The 16552-nt window shown below is 46.7% G+C and overlaps 3 protein-coding genes across 3 annotated transcripts; 2 read left to right on the top strand and 1 right to left on the bottom strand.

The window, feature by feature from the left end:
* The first annotated feature begins 62 nt into the window (after positions 1 to 62).
* EBNA1BP2 (EBNA1 binding protein 2) lies at positions 63 to 4913 on the top strand. The gene is made up of 9 exons (XM_054285745.1): positions 63 to 149; positions 233 to 316; positions 567 to 724; positions 1471 to 1594; positions 2716 to 2805; positions 3033 to 3108; positions 3360 to 3450; positions 3757 to 3937; positions 4282 to 4913. The coding sequence occupies exons 1-9, from the start codon at positions 69 to 71 to the stop codon at positions 4330 to 4332; spliced, it is 936 nt and encodes a 311-aa protein (XP_054141720.1). The 5' UTR covers positions 63 to 68; the 3' UTR covers positions 4333 to 4913.
* A 30-nt stretch (positions 4914 to 4943) lies between these two features.
* On the bottom strand, positions 4944 to 7905 carry CFAP144 (cilia and flagella associated protein 144). The gene is made up of 4 exons (XM_054285746.1): positions 7776 to 7905; positions 7001 to 7060; positions 6079 to 6182; positions 4944 to 5068 (listed from the first exon to the last, which is right to left on the bottom strand). Exons 1-4 carry the CDS (start codon positions 7903 to 7905, stop codon positions 4958 to 4960), a joined length of 405 nt encoding a protein of 134 aa, XP_054141721.1. The 3' UTR covers positions 4944 to 4957.
* A 173-nt stretch (positions 7906 to 8078) lies between these two features.
* Positions 8079 to 14194, top strand: PIF1 (PIF1 5'-to-3' DNA helicase). Its single transcript, XM_054286112.1, has 11 exons — positions 8079 to 8552; positions 8629 to 8938; positions 9035 to 9188; positions 9715 to 9829; positions 9904 to 10010; positions 10410 to 10549; positions 11188 to 11294; positions 12072 to 12159; positions 12693 to 12838; positions 13709 to 13900; positions 14138 to 14194. Exons 1-11 carry the CDS (start codon positions 8079 to 8081, stop codon positions 14192 to 14194), a joined length of 1890 nt encoding a protein of 629 aa, XP_054142087.1.
* Positions 14195 to 16552: the final 2358 nt, after the last annotated feature.

The raw sequence follows: 16552 nt of genomic DNA, 5'->3' as shown, positions 1-16552 counted from the left end.
GACCGCGGCCCCGGCGGCCCCGGAAGCGGCGGCGCACGCGGCCGGAAGCGGCGCACGGGGCGGCAGCGATGGCGGCGGCGGTGGCGCGGCGTGGCTCCTTCTCGGACTCCGGCTCGGACTCGGAGGATTCCTCGCTCTCGGACTCGGAGGTGAGCCCGTGGCCGCCGTGGCGAGCCCGGTGGGGAAGGGCCGCCCGTTGCCGGCGGCGCGGACTGACCGAACCCTTTCACAGCTCCAGGAGGCCTTCGCGAAGGGCGCGCTGAAGCCGGGGCTCAACGTGGTGCTGGAGGAGCAGCCGAAGCGGCGCAATGACACGGTGAGCGGGAACGCGGGGACCGGGAGAAGCCCGGCCAGGGCCGCGGCCCCAGCGCCGGGAGCGGGGCGCGGGGGCCTCGGCGGGGCCGCGGGCCGGGGCCGGGCGGGCTCGGGCGCTCTGCGCTGCGGGGCGGGCTGCGGGTGTGCCCGGCGGCCCCAGGAGCAGCCCGCGGGGTCTCTCGGCCGCTGAGCCGGGCCAGCCGTGCGGATCGGTCGGTGCGCGGCTGTGCTGAGCTGCGCTCCTCTCACAGGACGGCCTGAAGCAGTGCCTGGCCGAATTCAGGCAGCAGCTCGCATGGGTGGAAAGGCTGGACGTGACTCTGGGCCCGGTCGCGGACCCCGTTTCTCAGAATGCTTCTACGTCTGATGCCGTTGACCCTGAGAATGATTTCCAGAGAGAGATGAGTTTGTAAGTGTCAAAAAGACATTTCATGTCGTGTCTCACTGTATTGCTGCCTTTTTGGAGTTATGTTTCTTTCACCAGTATGCTGCAGACTGCTGCAGACTGCCACACTGGCTGTCACTGTGATACTCTTGGCCATGTTATTTTACATTCGATGGCTCTGAATGTTTTCCAAAACAACTACAAATTAGTGCTAGTATATTCAACTCCTGTGTGACTTAAAATGAATAATTTCTCTCTTCATAGCAGACTTCATTGTTTGCTGAGTTAATTTAAAAGCTCCTTGACGGCAGGAGTAACGCTTTAACACAAGATACTGACTTTTTTTTGTGGGTTTGTTTTGGTGCTCTTACAGTTCTCTTGTTTTGCTTTGCCTTTTATATTCCAACATAAAAAGCTATAACTGGAAATAAGATAAATATATATGTGCAAGGCATAAATGTTAATGTTGTACTGGCACCTAAGCTGCTTTCAGTAGCACTGAATGTTTGCTAGACCAGACCAATGCTTGCTAGATCCCAGTGTCAGCCTGCTTGTGTGAGCAGTTTGTGTCAGCACTGTGAGGTGCCCAACAGGCAGTGACAGGGCCGGGGCAGTGACAGGGCTGGTGCAGTGACAGGGCTGGTGCAGTGACAGGGCTGGGGCAGTGACAACTGGTGCAGTGACAGCTGGTGCAGTGACAGGGCTGGGCAGTGACAGAGCCAGTGCAGTGACAGCTGGGGCAGTGACAGTGGTGCTGTGCTCTCTCCCAGCTACCGGCAGGCACAGGCAGCTGTCCTGGAGGCCCTCCCTCGGCTCCGTAAGCTCCAAGTTCCCACAAGGAGGCCGGATGATTACTTTGCAGAGATGGCCAAATCAGACCAACAGATGCAGAAGGTACGTGCAGGGAATGGTTTTCTTTCAGTGTAATGTGTGTGTTTTAACCTGGGGTAGGGATTAAACTTAAGGTGTGATGTGTGAGTACTGACCTTCATCGCTTTTCTGATTCCTGTGACAATGACTGGGTTTGAAACTTTGTGACAGGAGATTTCTTTTTGTTTAGGTGGGGATTTTTATAACAGGTTGGATGATAAAGTAGAAAAACATGATTTATATTTTGTCCTGAATGTGTTTAATATTAAAAAGGGAGAATTTTTCTTAGTAGGTGTGTTAGGGGATGTAAAGTTACCTGTGGTTTTGCTCTTTGTCATAAAACTTGCTGTGGCTTTAATGCAATCCTTTTTTTCCTATTTAAGTATCACCTTTTGTTTATTGTCAGTGTGCTCTGGTTTTCTGTGATTTTAAATTGTATGTTATTGAATGAATCTGTTTTGGATAGGAAATTAGATAGATGTAGGAAATAAGTCTTTCACACATTCCCCTTTTGACTGTAGTCTTTGTTCAAAATTCAACTCTATATTTTGGTTTAGATTTGGAAAAAAGTCTGCATTGTATAAGTTAAAGAAACATGAGCTGGAGTCTAGTTGGGCGTTTCCTGTATCATTGGGTCACTGTTCTGCTTTCTGATGGAACCTTTCTGGATAAGCTGTAGAACGATAATTAGCTGGTACTAAGGCTTAAGTAAATCCTGCACATTACTGTTCTCTTCTGTTGCTGATTTCATTTGAAGAACAGTTTTTATCTCCTACTGGAGTCACTAGACTGAATCACTAAGATCTGTGTTGAAATCTTTGTAATTCTCCATAAGGCAGCATCCTTCTAAAAATGTTTGTGAACAAGGAAGGAGCAGAAAAAATGTTTTCTACAGGACTGTTTTCTTCTCTTCAGTGCTTTACTTTTAGTAATGACAAGAAAGAAACTATTAAGTCTTTTTGTACACCCAAATAGACTGACATGATACTCTCAGTTCCATTAGAGCCCATTATAAGGCTTTTTCTTCTCTCTTGTGTGAATTTTGTCTTTTTAGCCAGATTTTGGCTATAGATCAGTACAGAAATGATAAAATTCTCTTTTTTTCTTTTGTGTTACTGATAAATTCTGTTCTATTCCCTAATTAGATTCGACAGAAACTTAAGAGTAAACAGGAAGCAATGGAAAGGTCTGAGAAGGCAAAACAACTCCGTGCAATGAGAAAATACGGCAAGAAGGTGAGGAGCTACAAAAGGGACATGTGCAAAAGGATTTGTGACCAGAATTTGGAGCCTGACTGGGGGGCTGGAAAAGGGTAGCCACCGGAGTCTGGCTAAAACACACAGAAGCTGTCTAGTCTCCTGTCTAGCTGCTCTGAAGGAAAACAGAACAAAACACAGGATACCTTAAAAAAAAGTATGGGACACTGCAAGGAACAACACTAACATTCTGCTTCTAATCTCAGGTGCAAGTTGAGGTTCTGCAGAGGAGACAGAAGGAGAAGAAAAATATGTTGAATGCAGTCAAGAAATACCAGAAAGGTAAAGTCAACCTGTCTAAGAGAACTAATGTGTAAGGGCAGTAGTGGTGTGTGAGCAGTGTAGGGCAGTGTGATGTGGTCACTGTGTCTGTAGTTCTGGGCTTTGAGGTTGGAAAGCTGCTGCTGTGCAGAATTGTGTGCCTGTGGCAGTGAAAAAGCTCCCAAGCAGCTGTTCTTCAGTGAGGGTGACCTGTTGCTATTACTTGCTTAGACTGAAAATTTGTCTTTTCTGTGATGTCTTCACTCTTGCAGGTCTCTCTGACAAGCTGGACTTTCTAGATGAAGAGCAGACGTCATCTCAAGGGAATAAAAAAGGCAATGCAAGTCAACGGCCAAAGAAGGGGTGAGACCAGAAACGAGAGAGTTAAACACAGAATGTCTGATTTTTCAGTCTTTTTAGGGGATAATTTTGGGGAACTGGAAAACTGTTCTATTTAGTGTTAAAGTAAGTCCAAGGTGGTATTCTGTCCCTAAAGAGAAGAAAACTATGGCCAAAATGGAGCAGAGACTGAAATGTGATTTCTGCATCTTTGTTAAGAGGGGAAAGGTTTATGATGGTTGATGGGATACCATGAGTATATATCTGTGTGTCTTGAGAGCTTTCTGGAACAAGGAATGTAGGCAGTGATGCTGGTTGGTTGTTTTTCAGGCCAAATGCCAAAAGACGATACAAAAATCAGAAGTTTGGTTTTGGTGGGAAGAAGAAGGGCTCAAAGTGGAACACAAAGGAGAGTTTTAATGACGTATCCAGCTTCCAGGCAAAAGTGGCTCACAACAAAGGCCCAGGAAAAGGAGGAAGAGGAGGAAAAGGAGGGAAAAAAGCTCTTAATGTAAGTAAAATGTTGCATGAAAACGATCCTGGTTGGCTTGGAAGCCAGTCCATGTCTGGCAGGGAGAGATGAGTGCATGATATGTGTCTCCAGCATCAGGAAGGGATGCCTGTCTTTGGGAGCTAAGCATAATTCAGTTACTAACAGAGTTGGGGACAGTGGTTTGGTATCAGCAGGAAAATCAGAAAGGGAGTTAAAAAGTGCTGTTTGCTACCTGTGTGCCAAAACCTTCTTGTCCAGACGTTCTGACAAATACCCTCTCTTTGGTATCCTCCCCAAGCTACAGAGCTAAAACAAAGATGGAGAACATGAAAATAAAAATCCAAATCTTTTTTTTTTTGCAGAAGAGACCTGGAAAGAGAGCAAGGCAGAAAATGAAGAACAGAGCCCGCTAAGAGAACTGTGCTCCCCAGAGGGGTTCCTGTGTTTCTTTGTGTTGCAAGATGTGTTTCTGCTGTCATCAAGCAGTTAACTGTGGAGCAAGCTGGATGCTTTGCAGTGGCAAGGAAAAAAAGCCAGTGGAAACAGTGCCTTATCACTTAATTTTTTTCTTACTGTCTGTTTTGTTGAAGGATTGTTTTCTACTTAAACCTGTTTTGTGTGAATGCATTAAGTGGTTTGCACAGAACTATGTGTAACTCATGTTTAGCTGTTCAGTGAATGGTGGCTGAAGTCTGCCCTTTGTTCCCTTCATTCTGACAGCTTTTTCCACCACTACTGTTAAGATGAAGTTGGTGACCTTGAGTTCTGGGTCATGTTGCCAATGTCAAAATAAGAAGTCTGAAGCTTTTTGAGATGTTAGAGTGGTTTTTTAGATTATCTGTGTAGATGGGTATAGGAACAGCAATGAGACAAATACAGAGCCTTACAGATAGGTTTATTTGTGACACTGTTGTCAGGTTGTAAATCTGGACAGATTGAAGTTCTCTTTCCTATTGTCTCTCACTAGAAATCTTCCAGACTTGCTAGATAACAAACAGGACCTAACACATTAGATGTTGTTAACATCTATCTTTGGCTTTACTCCTGGCCTTTAGGCATCTGTCCCCGTGGTGCAGGGTAGCCAAGGATGGTAATTTCAGTTGTCTGGCGTGGGAAGTAGAATCTGGTATCACTGCGGTCAAAAGGAACCTGGCAAACAAGAATCAGAAACAGTCATGGGCTTTTACTAAAATCAGTAGTAGGAGTCCCTCCTGGGGGAGTGATGTGTGGTGTCCTGCTGCTGAGGAATGTCCAAATGACAGAAGAGCAGGGTACCACTGTACTGTTCTCTGCTTTGTTATGGTCAAACCTGCTGAATAAGGAAAACTTAACAAATTAAACATCATCAGTTCTGACTCTAAGAATCAAACTTGCTTCCCTACACACAAGTTTAGTTGCCTCCACCCTGCCAGAGTAATCCTACCAGCAGTTCCTTAATACCACAGAGCCTAGCTGGGATGTCTGTCTCCACTCTTGTCATTACTAACTACTTTACTTGATATATAATATGAAAAGTCAATGAAGACTGTCTTATTTTCTTATTTATCTTAGTTTTCTTTATAACAGGCCAAAATTTGCCTTTCCCAAAACGCTAATTGCAAAGTCAGTCATCATCACAACTGTTTGCCAGATATGATTGATGTCTCAGCTTGTTAATCATATTTCTTCTCCTCCTGTTTATTCACAGTTCCCCAGATGAATCCTCACTGGTGTATCTGCTTTGGGTATACTTACATGATTATTAATTTTATGGTTCTGCTTGCAATTACTTTGAAAGATGCTGTGCAGCAGCACGTTTCTTTTCACAGTACTTCAGTACATCACTACACCATTTCTCATGGCTGAGTGCTTTAATAAACAGCCCTGAGTACACCTGTGGCACTTGGCAGTCTGCTGTCACTGTCTCTGTAGATGTTTTGCAGTCAGATTTCTCAGGGGAAGTGTACTGCTTCTCTGTTCAGAAGTCTCTGCCAGTGTGAAGAGTCCTCTTAGGTGTAAATTGTAAAAACTTATTTTCTGTGAACAGCTCTGCTCATTCCCTGTAATTCTTGTTTTCCTTGTTTGTCACAAATTGTTTTCCTGCTTGAGTATTTTTCAGTGTGGCAGGCTTAACATCTCTGAATCCTGTAAAGGGCTGAGTCTTTAAGCATCCTACTCACCAAAGGTTTTGTATTCCAGCCAATTACTTGGCTTTCAGTTTGTGGCTCTGAGTATTTCTCTCTTGGCACCTCTGCTGCACGGTGAAGAAGTTTCAGGAATTCATCTGTTGTTTTAAAAAACGGGACACAAATACAAATGAAAGTGTGTTTAAAAACAGCCCCTGTGCTTCTGTGAATGATTCTGTCAGAATGCACAGTGACATTTCTACTCAAATATTTCCTGAGGAAGTTTCAAGATTTGCCTGACAGTACTATCCTGTAATTCTGTGTCCCTGACTACTGTACTGCAGCATCTTGCTTTTCCTACACCACGTCTAGTACAAACCAGTGCTCCATGACAGCTCTCGACTTTCTCAGTTGCCTGAGACCTACAGCCTTTCTCTGGTTTGGTTTGCCACCCTCCCCAGTCCTTGAATAGAGCAGCCAACCTTACCTGAGCATTAAGGTTTTTAGACACAATTAGCATGTTAGAAATAAGGGAGCAGCTGCTATAAGGGCTCTTACCAGTACTCTAAAGTAAGACTGGGCAGTCATTTCAGCAGTTTAACTTGCATGGTGGTTGGGTAGAATCTGCAATGGCAGGCAACATGCTTCTAGGTCTTTTTGTTTTCCTGAGAGGTTTAGATTCGCAACCAAAATTTTATAGTATAAGGAATTTTATCTATTTTATAGTTTATCTATATTTTAATTAAAAACAAAAATAAGAGTATAATTGCAAATGTGCTGAAAATGGAAAGTAATGAGAAAGGGCCTTAAAGTGGAAAAAAACCTGCTTTACAAACAAAAATTATAAATGAGTTTAACTTATCTGGTCACAGAGGTGTTTCCACACACATGCTATTTTAGACTGGTTACAATTACTAAATCTTATGTGTTAATAATTTTTTATGTAGTTATCACAAGCTTTTCCGAGACTTCTTACCATCTATGGGCTCCTGTATGTTCTCGTGCCAAGACATTGGCTTCCTAGAGACCATGTGGACTGCAGAGAAATGAGACAGGTGAATGACTTTAATGTGAATTTGGCATCACAGCCAAGTATAGAATATGTATGATTGAACTGCTTGTGCATAGAAGAAAATGAGTTAGAAATACTGATTAATGGCAACCTCTAGGAAGGGAAGGGCATTAACTGTGCTAAAGACCCTTCAATAGGATGCTGCCTGTGCTTGCCATATCAGAGTCCCATCCCAGCCAAGAGATGGCCTGCAGAGTGCCAAGTCTCAGGAAATAGTTTTTCTTTGTTGTTTTATTGAAAAACTTGGACCTGAAAGAATCTATTTACATCACCTGCCTGTGCTAGCACAGACTGTGAATTAGCAGGTAGAAAGTGATCAGGACCTGAAGGAACAGGGTGTAGTGTCGGGGCCCTCTACCCCATCTTGGCTCTGTATTCACACTGAATTTGTAAATTCCACACCCTAAATAGTTGCCTCACTTGTACGTGGTTACTGAAGGCACCATCTAGGCAAGCGGGTCATGTGTCGATTCTGTCTCTGAGTGTGCAAAAGGGAAGTGCTCCAGTTGCCCTTTCCAGCTTTACCCTCTCGCCGACCGCTCTGCCAGCCTGGCTGCGGCTGTCGGTCCCTGAGTGCAGCTGAGCGCTGCGGGCCTGCCCCGGCCCCCCCCTCCCCTCACCGCTTGTTTTGCCCCCGGGGCTTTACTCCGATTCCCTGTGGCTGGCCGGGAGGCCTCACCAGGATGGACGGGGTTCACAGTGTACTGGGTGAAGAGCAGCTGCCAACGGCGCTCCTTCTTGGCCCGCTCTGCCCGGAGGAGGTTCTGCCGCGCGTCCGGCGGGTCCCGCTCTCCGCGGCGAGCGGCCATGCCCGCGCCGCTGCCCCGGCAACGCCGCGTGCTGCCGGCGAGGCCGCCGATTGGCCCGCGCGGCGCCCCGCCTCGCGCCCCGCCCTTCCCGCCTCCTATTGGCCGCCGAGTTAAAGCCCCCGGCGCTGATTGGCGGCGGCGCACGCGGCGCGTTTGAACGGCCGGCGGGGCTGATGGAGGCGGCGGAGCTGCGCTGCACGGCGGCCGTGGAGCAGCCGCTGCCGGGGGGCCTCGCCCCGCGCCGCCGCCTGATGCGGAACGCGACCGTGCTGCTGGGCCGCAACGAGCTGCGGCAGCCCGTGCTGCGCGTGGCCGGCGGCAGCGGCGCGGCGGCGGCCGTGCTGAGCTTCGTGCTGGCCGGTGACGCCGTGAGGCTCTTCACGCGGTTCGCGGGCGAGGGGCGGGCGGCGGTGCGGGTGGGGCCGGACGGCGCCCAGGTGCTGCTGTCCGACTGCCCCCCGGACGCGCTGCGCCGCTTCCTCCGCCTCCTGCGCCTCAAGGTGGCCGCCGGGCCGCGGGACGCGCCGCGCCGCCCCCGCCTGCTGGAGCGGCCGCCGCCGTCCTTCTCCGTGATCAGCCCGGTGCAGGAGCGGGACCTGCTGGGCAGCCCCGGCCGCCGCCAAGAGCGGGGGCAGCCCCCGGCGGAGGTGAGTGCCCGGGCGAGGGGGCGGCCCCGGGGAGCGGCCCTGCCCAGCCTCACAGCGCGCCCCCCCTGTCCCGCAGGTGCCCCGCAAGGAGAGGCGGCCCCCGGCGAGGCTCTCGGCGGAGCAGGAGGCGGTGCTGGGCGCCGTGCGGAGCGGCAAGAGCATCTTCTTCACCGGCTCTGCAGGTGAGCGTCCCGGCCACTCTCATCGGCTCCCCGATGGGGGAAAGTCCTGTCCATTGACCTGTTGCTTCTCTCTCGAAGGGACTGGGAAGTCGTTCCTGCTGAAGCGGATCTTGGGGTCCCTCCCTCCCAACATCACCTACGCTACAGCCAGCACGGGAGTGGCGGCTTGTCACATCGGTGGCACTACTCTCCACGCCTTTGCAGGTGATGGCCTGCCCGACAGCGAGGGGCTGGGAGCTCTTACTCCCTTCCCAAAGAATCGGGAGCATCCTAAAGCTTTGCTTTTTTGTCCTGTGGCAGGGATCGGCTCTGGGAAGGCACCGCTGGAACAGTGCATTCAGCTGGCAGAGAGGCCAGGGGTGCGCCAGCACTGGCTGGCCTGCCAGCACTTAATTATTGACGAGATCTCAATGGTGGATGGCAAGTTCTTTGACAAGCTGGAAGCGGTGGCAAGGTGAGCAATTGTCAGGTCAAACTAGCAGAAATGAATTTCCCTAAACTTCCAGTCTGCTACCATTCTTTCATTTTGTGAATGGATACAAGGCAGCTACTGGTACAGGACTGTAAGGAAGCATGAAATCATAGCATCTGGGTCGATCTTTACCATGAGATAGATTTTGGTCATGTCCATTCCTCACTCGTAGCTGTGGCTGTTTGGGTTGTTCTCTCCATCTCCTGAGCTGAGTCCAGAATATACAGCTCTGTCCAAAAGGTCTCTATTGGCAGAGAGAAGTAGCTGTAGTATAACAGCCACTAAAGAACCAAGACTGGTAATGACCTCTGGGCTAGGCAAGCAATGTGAATTTAATGTCTTGTACTAGCACTGCTTAATTATTTGAGCTCTTCAGAGGCTGGGGATAAGCATCTTTCACTGCAGTTGTCCAGGTTTGAATATACTGACAGATTGAGAAGTAACTTCTGGGACCTGACTATGTCCAGATTCTGGAAGACATTCAAAACTTCTCTTCTATCCCTTTTAGGGCCGTCAGAAAACGGGATGAGCCTTTTGGAGGAATTCAGCTAATTATCTGTGGGGATTTCTTACAGCTACCCCCAGTCTGCAAGGCTAATGAAGAAACCAAGTTCTGCTTCCAGGTACAAAACTGTTCCTAAACTCATTCTCATACTTCAAGTCTGCCTCTTTCTTAACAAGAGAATGATTTTTCCAGGCAAAAAGCTGGAGGAAATGCATCCACGTAAACATGGAGCTGACTGAAGTGCGGAGACAGACTGACAAGACCTTTGTCTCAATCCTGAGTGCAATCCGTTTAGGCAGGTGAGGATAAACTCATCTCTCTTTGTAATCCCTGCTACCCACAGGTGGATCAGAGTAAGGTGCAGTTTTTCACTTTTCTGTATGCTGTCAGGACTGTGTGGCTGTGGGCAAAAGCTATAAGTGCTTTAGTTAACATAGATAGGTTTCATATATGCTGCTCTGGTAAGGAAGGACACTTCCTAGGGTCCCTGTGCAATTTCTGTGAATTAGTTCGAAGGATCCTGAGCTGGGAGGGCTGGGGCACACACTGGCTCTGCTCTCTCACTTTATGCAGGTGTCCTTCTCTGCCCTCTCTGGAGGCCTGTGGCTTGCACAGACTGATCTAGCTGTGTGAGGTTACTGCTGCTCAAACCTGTCCCTGATCACTTTAAAGAAGAATTCCCCTTTCCTGGCTACCAGGTGCACAGAGGAGGTTACCAGACAGCTGATGCAGACAGCTGCTCACAAGTCTGAGCGTGATGGGATCCTGGCTACGAGGCTGTGCACCCATAAAGATGATGTAGAAATAACCAACGAGAGACGCTTGCAACAGCTCCCAGGTGAACTCGGTGGAGGAAGCTCCTGGCTCTGGGGCTGAGCTCTGTGTGGGTGCAGTGGGGGTACTGGGGTGGGACCAGTGTTCTGTCATCACAGCAGCACCAGTCCAAGCTCTGTGTGTTGGAGTTGAGGTGTCTGGGGAAAAAAATTCAGTTTTTTGTTTAAAAAGCCACAATGTCACTGGTTTGTAAGAAACAGCAAGCTCATTGCTTGCCTCCACACCCCTACTTTTTCTTTCTATAGCATCTTAGAAAGGCCATGTTCTATCCAGCCATGACTTGAATTAAAGACTATTTAATTTTTTGTCTCCCTTGCTGGCCCTTGGATTCTTCCTTAGTCTGTTTTGGAAATCTGCTGTTGGTAGTGAGTGAAACTGCTCAAAATGCTGTCTGCTCAGTTCTTAGTTACTGCTGACCTTTCATTCCTGTGCCTTTTCATGCTCTGGAAGTTAGATAGGGAAGAGAGGCAATAATGAGCTCTCTGCTGTTAGATGTGACTAGGTTTGTGTGAGGATTTCCTAGCAGCAGAGCAGAATGGATGTTAAAAAAGGAATTGCTGTTAGAAATAAATGCTGAACCTCCTGAAATGCTGTGTAGAGTAAGTTCAACAGTTATAAGTTCTGTCTTTCTCTCCTTAACAGGAGAAGTGCATGTGTTTGAGGCTTTGGACAGTGACCCAATGCTAGTGAAGTTAATTGATGCTCAGTGTCCTGTGGGTGGTAGAGTTGAGCTAAAGCTTGGAGCTCAGGTAAGTGTGTGTGCATACATGTGTGATAGAACAGAACAAATGGCATAAGAAAAATGGAGGAATATCAGAGAAATGTATAGAGTAGATTAATATATTAGAATGCAATTCAGTCTAGAATGACAATGCCAGGCCAACAGATGATCCCAATCTCTGTATCTTTTCTGCTTAGAGTCTTATCCAGACAGAAGATGAGTTCAGGTCCATGTCCTGAGGACAGTGGTGATTGCTGTGACTTTGACAGACATGTCCAGTCAAATTTAGAAGCTTTCCAGTAGCAGAGAGCATAAGCAGTCATTGCCTGCAGTCTCAGCTCCAGGTACAGCAGCCCTCCCCACCTGTAAAGGTAGGGCACAGCTTGCCACATTTGCTGGACTGGGCACCTAGCTCTGAGCTGGGGCTGTCAGAATGGAAAGGATGTGGGATTGTACTTAGTAGTACTGTTTGCTTTGGAAACTTGTTCCTTTGCTGTTCCCAGAATCTGTATGAGCATAGGCTGATGATGCCTGGTGAAGGGGAAACTGCTCCCTGGATCTGAGCTCACAGAGAAATAACTCAAGTAAAATGTTCAGTGCTGTAAAATGATGTAGTTAGGAATCCTAGGAAGGAAAGGCTATGAAATAATTCCAATCAAATGGGAGATGGTGCTGCAATAGGCAGGATAGGATGATTTGGCCAAATCAGCCTGATGTGCTCATGCTTCCTGGCAAGAGGTTTAGCTGCAGGTAGCTGAACAGGCTGTAGAAGCAGTGCATTGAAGATATTTCTTTCTCTCTGTAGGTGATGTTAGCAAAGAACCTTGATGTGTCTCAAGGGCTGGTGAATGGGGCACGAGGTGTTGTTGTAGGGTTTGAAAGTGAACAGAAGGGTGAGTAAGTCTTTTGATCTTTTGTTGAAGGAAGTGGGAAAATAATAAAACAGTGTGTCATTGGTGGCTGATGACTTCTTAATTTGTTTACAGCTTGGTAATAATTTGAGGGAAAGCAGAGAGATCTCTGCAAGCTTGGGGCTCTCACGAGCTGTGATGTCAGGCACTGCATCAGCTACAGCTATCTGTAGGCCTCTTGTGTTCTGTAGTCTGTATGTAAATGTGTGTGCTCATTTGAATTTCCTGTTTGTTCTGCTGAAGCAAGTTTTGATTAATTTTTGTTTGTTTTTCTCAAAGAATAATGTTCTGCTACCTGCAAAATGTATTTTTCTCTGCACGTCAACTGGTAAAATATCTGCCTTTAATTCTTCTGCTTAAGTAGATGTCAAACATCATTTCAGGACATGCTGTTAACTGTCTCTGGATTTAAGTTAGGTTTAGGCAGAAAAAAAGGTGTTCTTTAGCTGCTGGCATCCTGGCTGTTGAGTGTCAGGAATACATCCCTGATTTTTTTCCTGCTCCCATTCCCACAGGGCTGCCTAAGGTGAGGTTTCTCTGTGGGGTCACACAGCTCATAAAAATGGAGAAATGGGTCATCAAAGGACCATCAGGAGTTCATCTGAGTCGTCAGCAATTACCTTTAAAATTGGCATGGGCCATTTCCATTCACAAGAGTCAGGTGGGTGTTGTTGTACAGCTGTCTGTAGACCTTTACACCATTACAAACCTTATTTCCTGGGTGAGCTTGTATTGCTGGTGAAACAGGGGGGAAAGCTGAAAGGCCCTTGCTGGGGGGAACTCCAGAATATGTGTCTAGCTGCAGAGAGTGGGGCTGTCAGTGATGCTGGGGTTTCCCTAAGGGCACTGCCATCTGCAGAGTTGGAGTTGGGCTATACAGCAGCATTATTTATCACTGTGGGCTGATGAGGGTCATGCTCCCCTGAGAGCATGAGGGACCTGAGCTCTGCAGTGTCACTGAGGAGGCTGCTGGAGCCACAGCTGTGCTCTTTTGGGCTGGACTCACCCTTTCGTGGTGTGCAGTGGGGATTTTTTTCAATATAACTTTCAGTGTAACAATGTAATATTTTAAAAGTTCCTTCCTTTCCATAAGATTTCATACTTGATAAATATGGTCTTGGAGACCTGTGACCTGTGAGTTTATTCCTGTGCCACAGTTTAAGCTACACCATGCTGTGAATTCTGCTGCACCTGGGACAACCCAAACTCTCTCAGGTCTCCCTGAGGACTGCTTGAGAAAGGTGCCTGCTCCACTTAACTACTAAGAGTGAAACCAGCAGGATTTCTGTCCCTGCTATGTTGATTAGATGAGATTTATGGAGTTTCACAAAAGAAGAGCCTCACTGGAGTTAGTTAGTGGATCCTACTGTCTACTAGAAATTTCCTGACAGTGGAAAAATGCCTTTGCTTTCTGCTGATTCCCTTCTTTTAAAATCAAAAGACGGTACCTTGGACAGACTCACAGGTTAGTGCTGCTACATCCCAATGCTGTTTGTTTGCTGTGTAAGCCAGCCCTCTGTGCCTTTGGCAGGGCATGTCTCTGGACTGTGTGGAGATCTCCCTGTCCCGTGTCTTTGAGAGCGGCCAGGCCTACGTGGCCCTGTCCCGCGCCCGGAGCCTCGCGGGGCTCCGTGTCCTGGATTTCGACCCCAAAGCAGTGAGAGCTGACCCTGCTGTGCTGCACTTCTACAGGCACCTGAGGCACCACCAGCTTCCAGCTCAGGTAAAGGAAAATCCCACACAGGGATTTTCAGGAGAGATGGAACTGCAGAGAGGGCATGCAGCAGGGCAGCTCTTGGTGTGGCAAAATACTCCTGTGATGTTGGGGTTGTGTAACACTACCTGGTCCTGTGGGTGAAAGGATGGGTTGGGATCCTTTGATCCTCCCCTTGCAGTAAGGAATTAAGGAGAAGTGGGCACTAAATAAATTTATGGTATTTTTTTTTCTTTCTCATCAAAGGATTCATTACACACCTATTCAGATACTGATGAGAAGGAGAACCGGAAATGCAACTGAGAATGCTCTTCTAGTTTCTGTGAGGTGTCAGCTCAGCCTGCTGAGATGCAACAATCTTGCTGTGTATATTTGATAACACAAAGTCAAAGGAGATTTTTTGGATGTTTGCTTCATTCAGCTGACTCTGGATATGTAGAACTATTCCCATCTCACATCTCTGGAATTTGGAAGGCTTCTGCAGACCCTTCTGAGCCCCCAGCCTTGAGTACTTCTGTGTCACAAATGCAACTCTAGCAAACAAAATGACTGAACAAGGACATTTCTACAGTTTTATCCAGTCTGAGGGACCTTCCTACCATTCTCTCCTGCCTGCTAATTGTATTTTATTATCTACACATATAGACTGAGGCCTGTGTGCTTTTATTCAAGTTTACCACTGTGCAGAGACAGAAAGTGTCCTCTTTGCTTGGATGGATTGCTCACAGGAGCTGCTGACACAAGGGAAAGCAGGGCTAAATATCTGGAATACTTGATTTGCCTGCAAGAGGAGAGCTGTCCTTGCTGCCTGACTCCAGGAGTCTGCATAACTTCTTCCACAAGCAGAACTGTCAGAGTTGCACATTGCCTGTTATGCTGATATATAGCATTTTTATTAATCTGTTGCATACAATGAGGTGATTTTTTTTCTTAACCTTTTGAGATGAGCTGGCACTATTTAAAAATAGGAGGAAATCCTACATCTTGTACCCATAATTATGGAACTATAAGAACTGTGGAGATTCATTACCCCATGAGCAAGAAGGGGGTTAGAGGAGATGGGTGCTGGTGGGACCCCTCTTGTTTAAACACATGAGGCCCATTCAGATGGGAGTTTCTCCTGGAAAAAATGTCTGACTAATAAGGTGGAACTTGAGTGTGCAATAGAGGAATGGCTAAGGACATGGGAAGTAACTTCACTAGTTTCAGCAGAAGCAGAGATGAGCAGAACTAATGTGCTGTCTTCTTAATAAAGGAGAAGCTTTGGTCTTTAGCTTTAGGCAAAGTGCTAAAATACAAAGTAACTTGCATTTTTTAAAATGTTTTACATATGGGAATAACATGAAATAACATCCATCTGGAACTTATCTCTTGCATGCAGGGGAATTCTCTAAAAAAGCCTTTGCAGTGTAAGCAAATTGAAGGCCATTTCTTAGCAGCTGCTCTCCTTAAGGCCAGGAAAGGATGTTGGCTAGCCAGTGGTTAACATAACAGAAAACAGATTTCAATAGGATTTCAAAATGTATTTTTTTAGTAATTTTTTGTTTTCTTTTGGGTTTCTTTGTTTGTTTTGAATTTTTTTTCTGGGCTTGAGAAGGTAGAGTCTTGGAGGTAGCAGCAGTGTAAGACAGCAGTGTGGCTATTATTTAGAGAGGTTCTTAATGTATCAGCATATTGTTTCTTCAAAGAAGTTTGATGGGGAGTGTATGGAAGTACCTGGAGGTGGAGCTGGAGCCTATGGAAGCAAATCCCAAACCTTGGGCTTGGACAGGGGGCTGGTTTCAGTTGGCACTCTGGTAAGTTTTTAAAGATGGGATGCTGCAGCATGATCAGGGATTTATGTTGCATTGGACTTTAAAGTGTGGGACCTAAAATGCCCAGAATGCTAAAGTGAGTTTTACTGTTGGGATAGGCAGCTATGAAGACTATGCCAGGCAAGTCCAGTCATTGACAATAAATTGATTTATTGATGGATTATGTAAGAGCAACAAGGCAGGTTCAAATCCTTTAATAAGTACCCCTGTAATTGTAAAACAATTCAGAGTGTAAGACTGTGATTATGTGCAATGCAAATAAACTTTTAATTATGATCTTGTGCAGTAACTCACTTAACTGCAGCTTTCATGGACTTAGGGACTGAAATCTTTGCAGTTGTATGGCGGGGTGGGTTGGTGCCAATTTGAGATAAAATGCTAAACAGAACTTAAAGATGAAAAGGCTAATATTTCATTTAGTATTAAATCTACGTGAAATATTGTGGATGCATTCTCAGTGATGGAACTGTGGAAGCAGAATCACTGTGGCTTTTGAAAGGCTGGCAGCTGCTCTGAGGCCAAAAGGTGTCCCTCTGTGTAAACCCTGGATGTTCTCACTTCCAGCTAGAGCAGATATATGGATGGGTGCTGAGTTTGAAAGCTGCTATTTGAATCCGAAAAGAAGCAGTTAGGACAAATCTGAGCTGGCAGGCTCTGTCATGGCTCCCCTTGGGTTGGGATTATGATGAGGCATTTTTAAAATGGAATAATGCTTTCCTACATGAGCAAAAAAAATCTTGTCATACAATAAATATCCCTTCTTCCATATTAAATTTTCTTACAGAGGTACTATCTAGAGCTAGAACTCAGTACACCACCATGGGATTTAAAAAAAAAAGCAAAACAA

Source organism: Melozone crissalis, unplaced genomic scaffold (genome assembly GCF_028551555.1).
Source record: "Melozone crissalis strain CALT ecotype California unplaced genomic scaffold, PUWL_Pcris_2 ptg000045l_1, whole genome shotgun sequence".
Lineage (NCBI taxonomy): Eukaryota > Metazoa > Chordata > Aves > Passeriformes > Passerellidae > Melozone > Melozone crissalis.
This window is presented reverse-complemented; position numbering and strand designations above follow the sequence as displayed.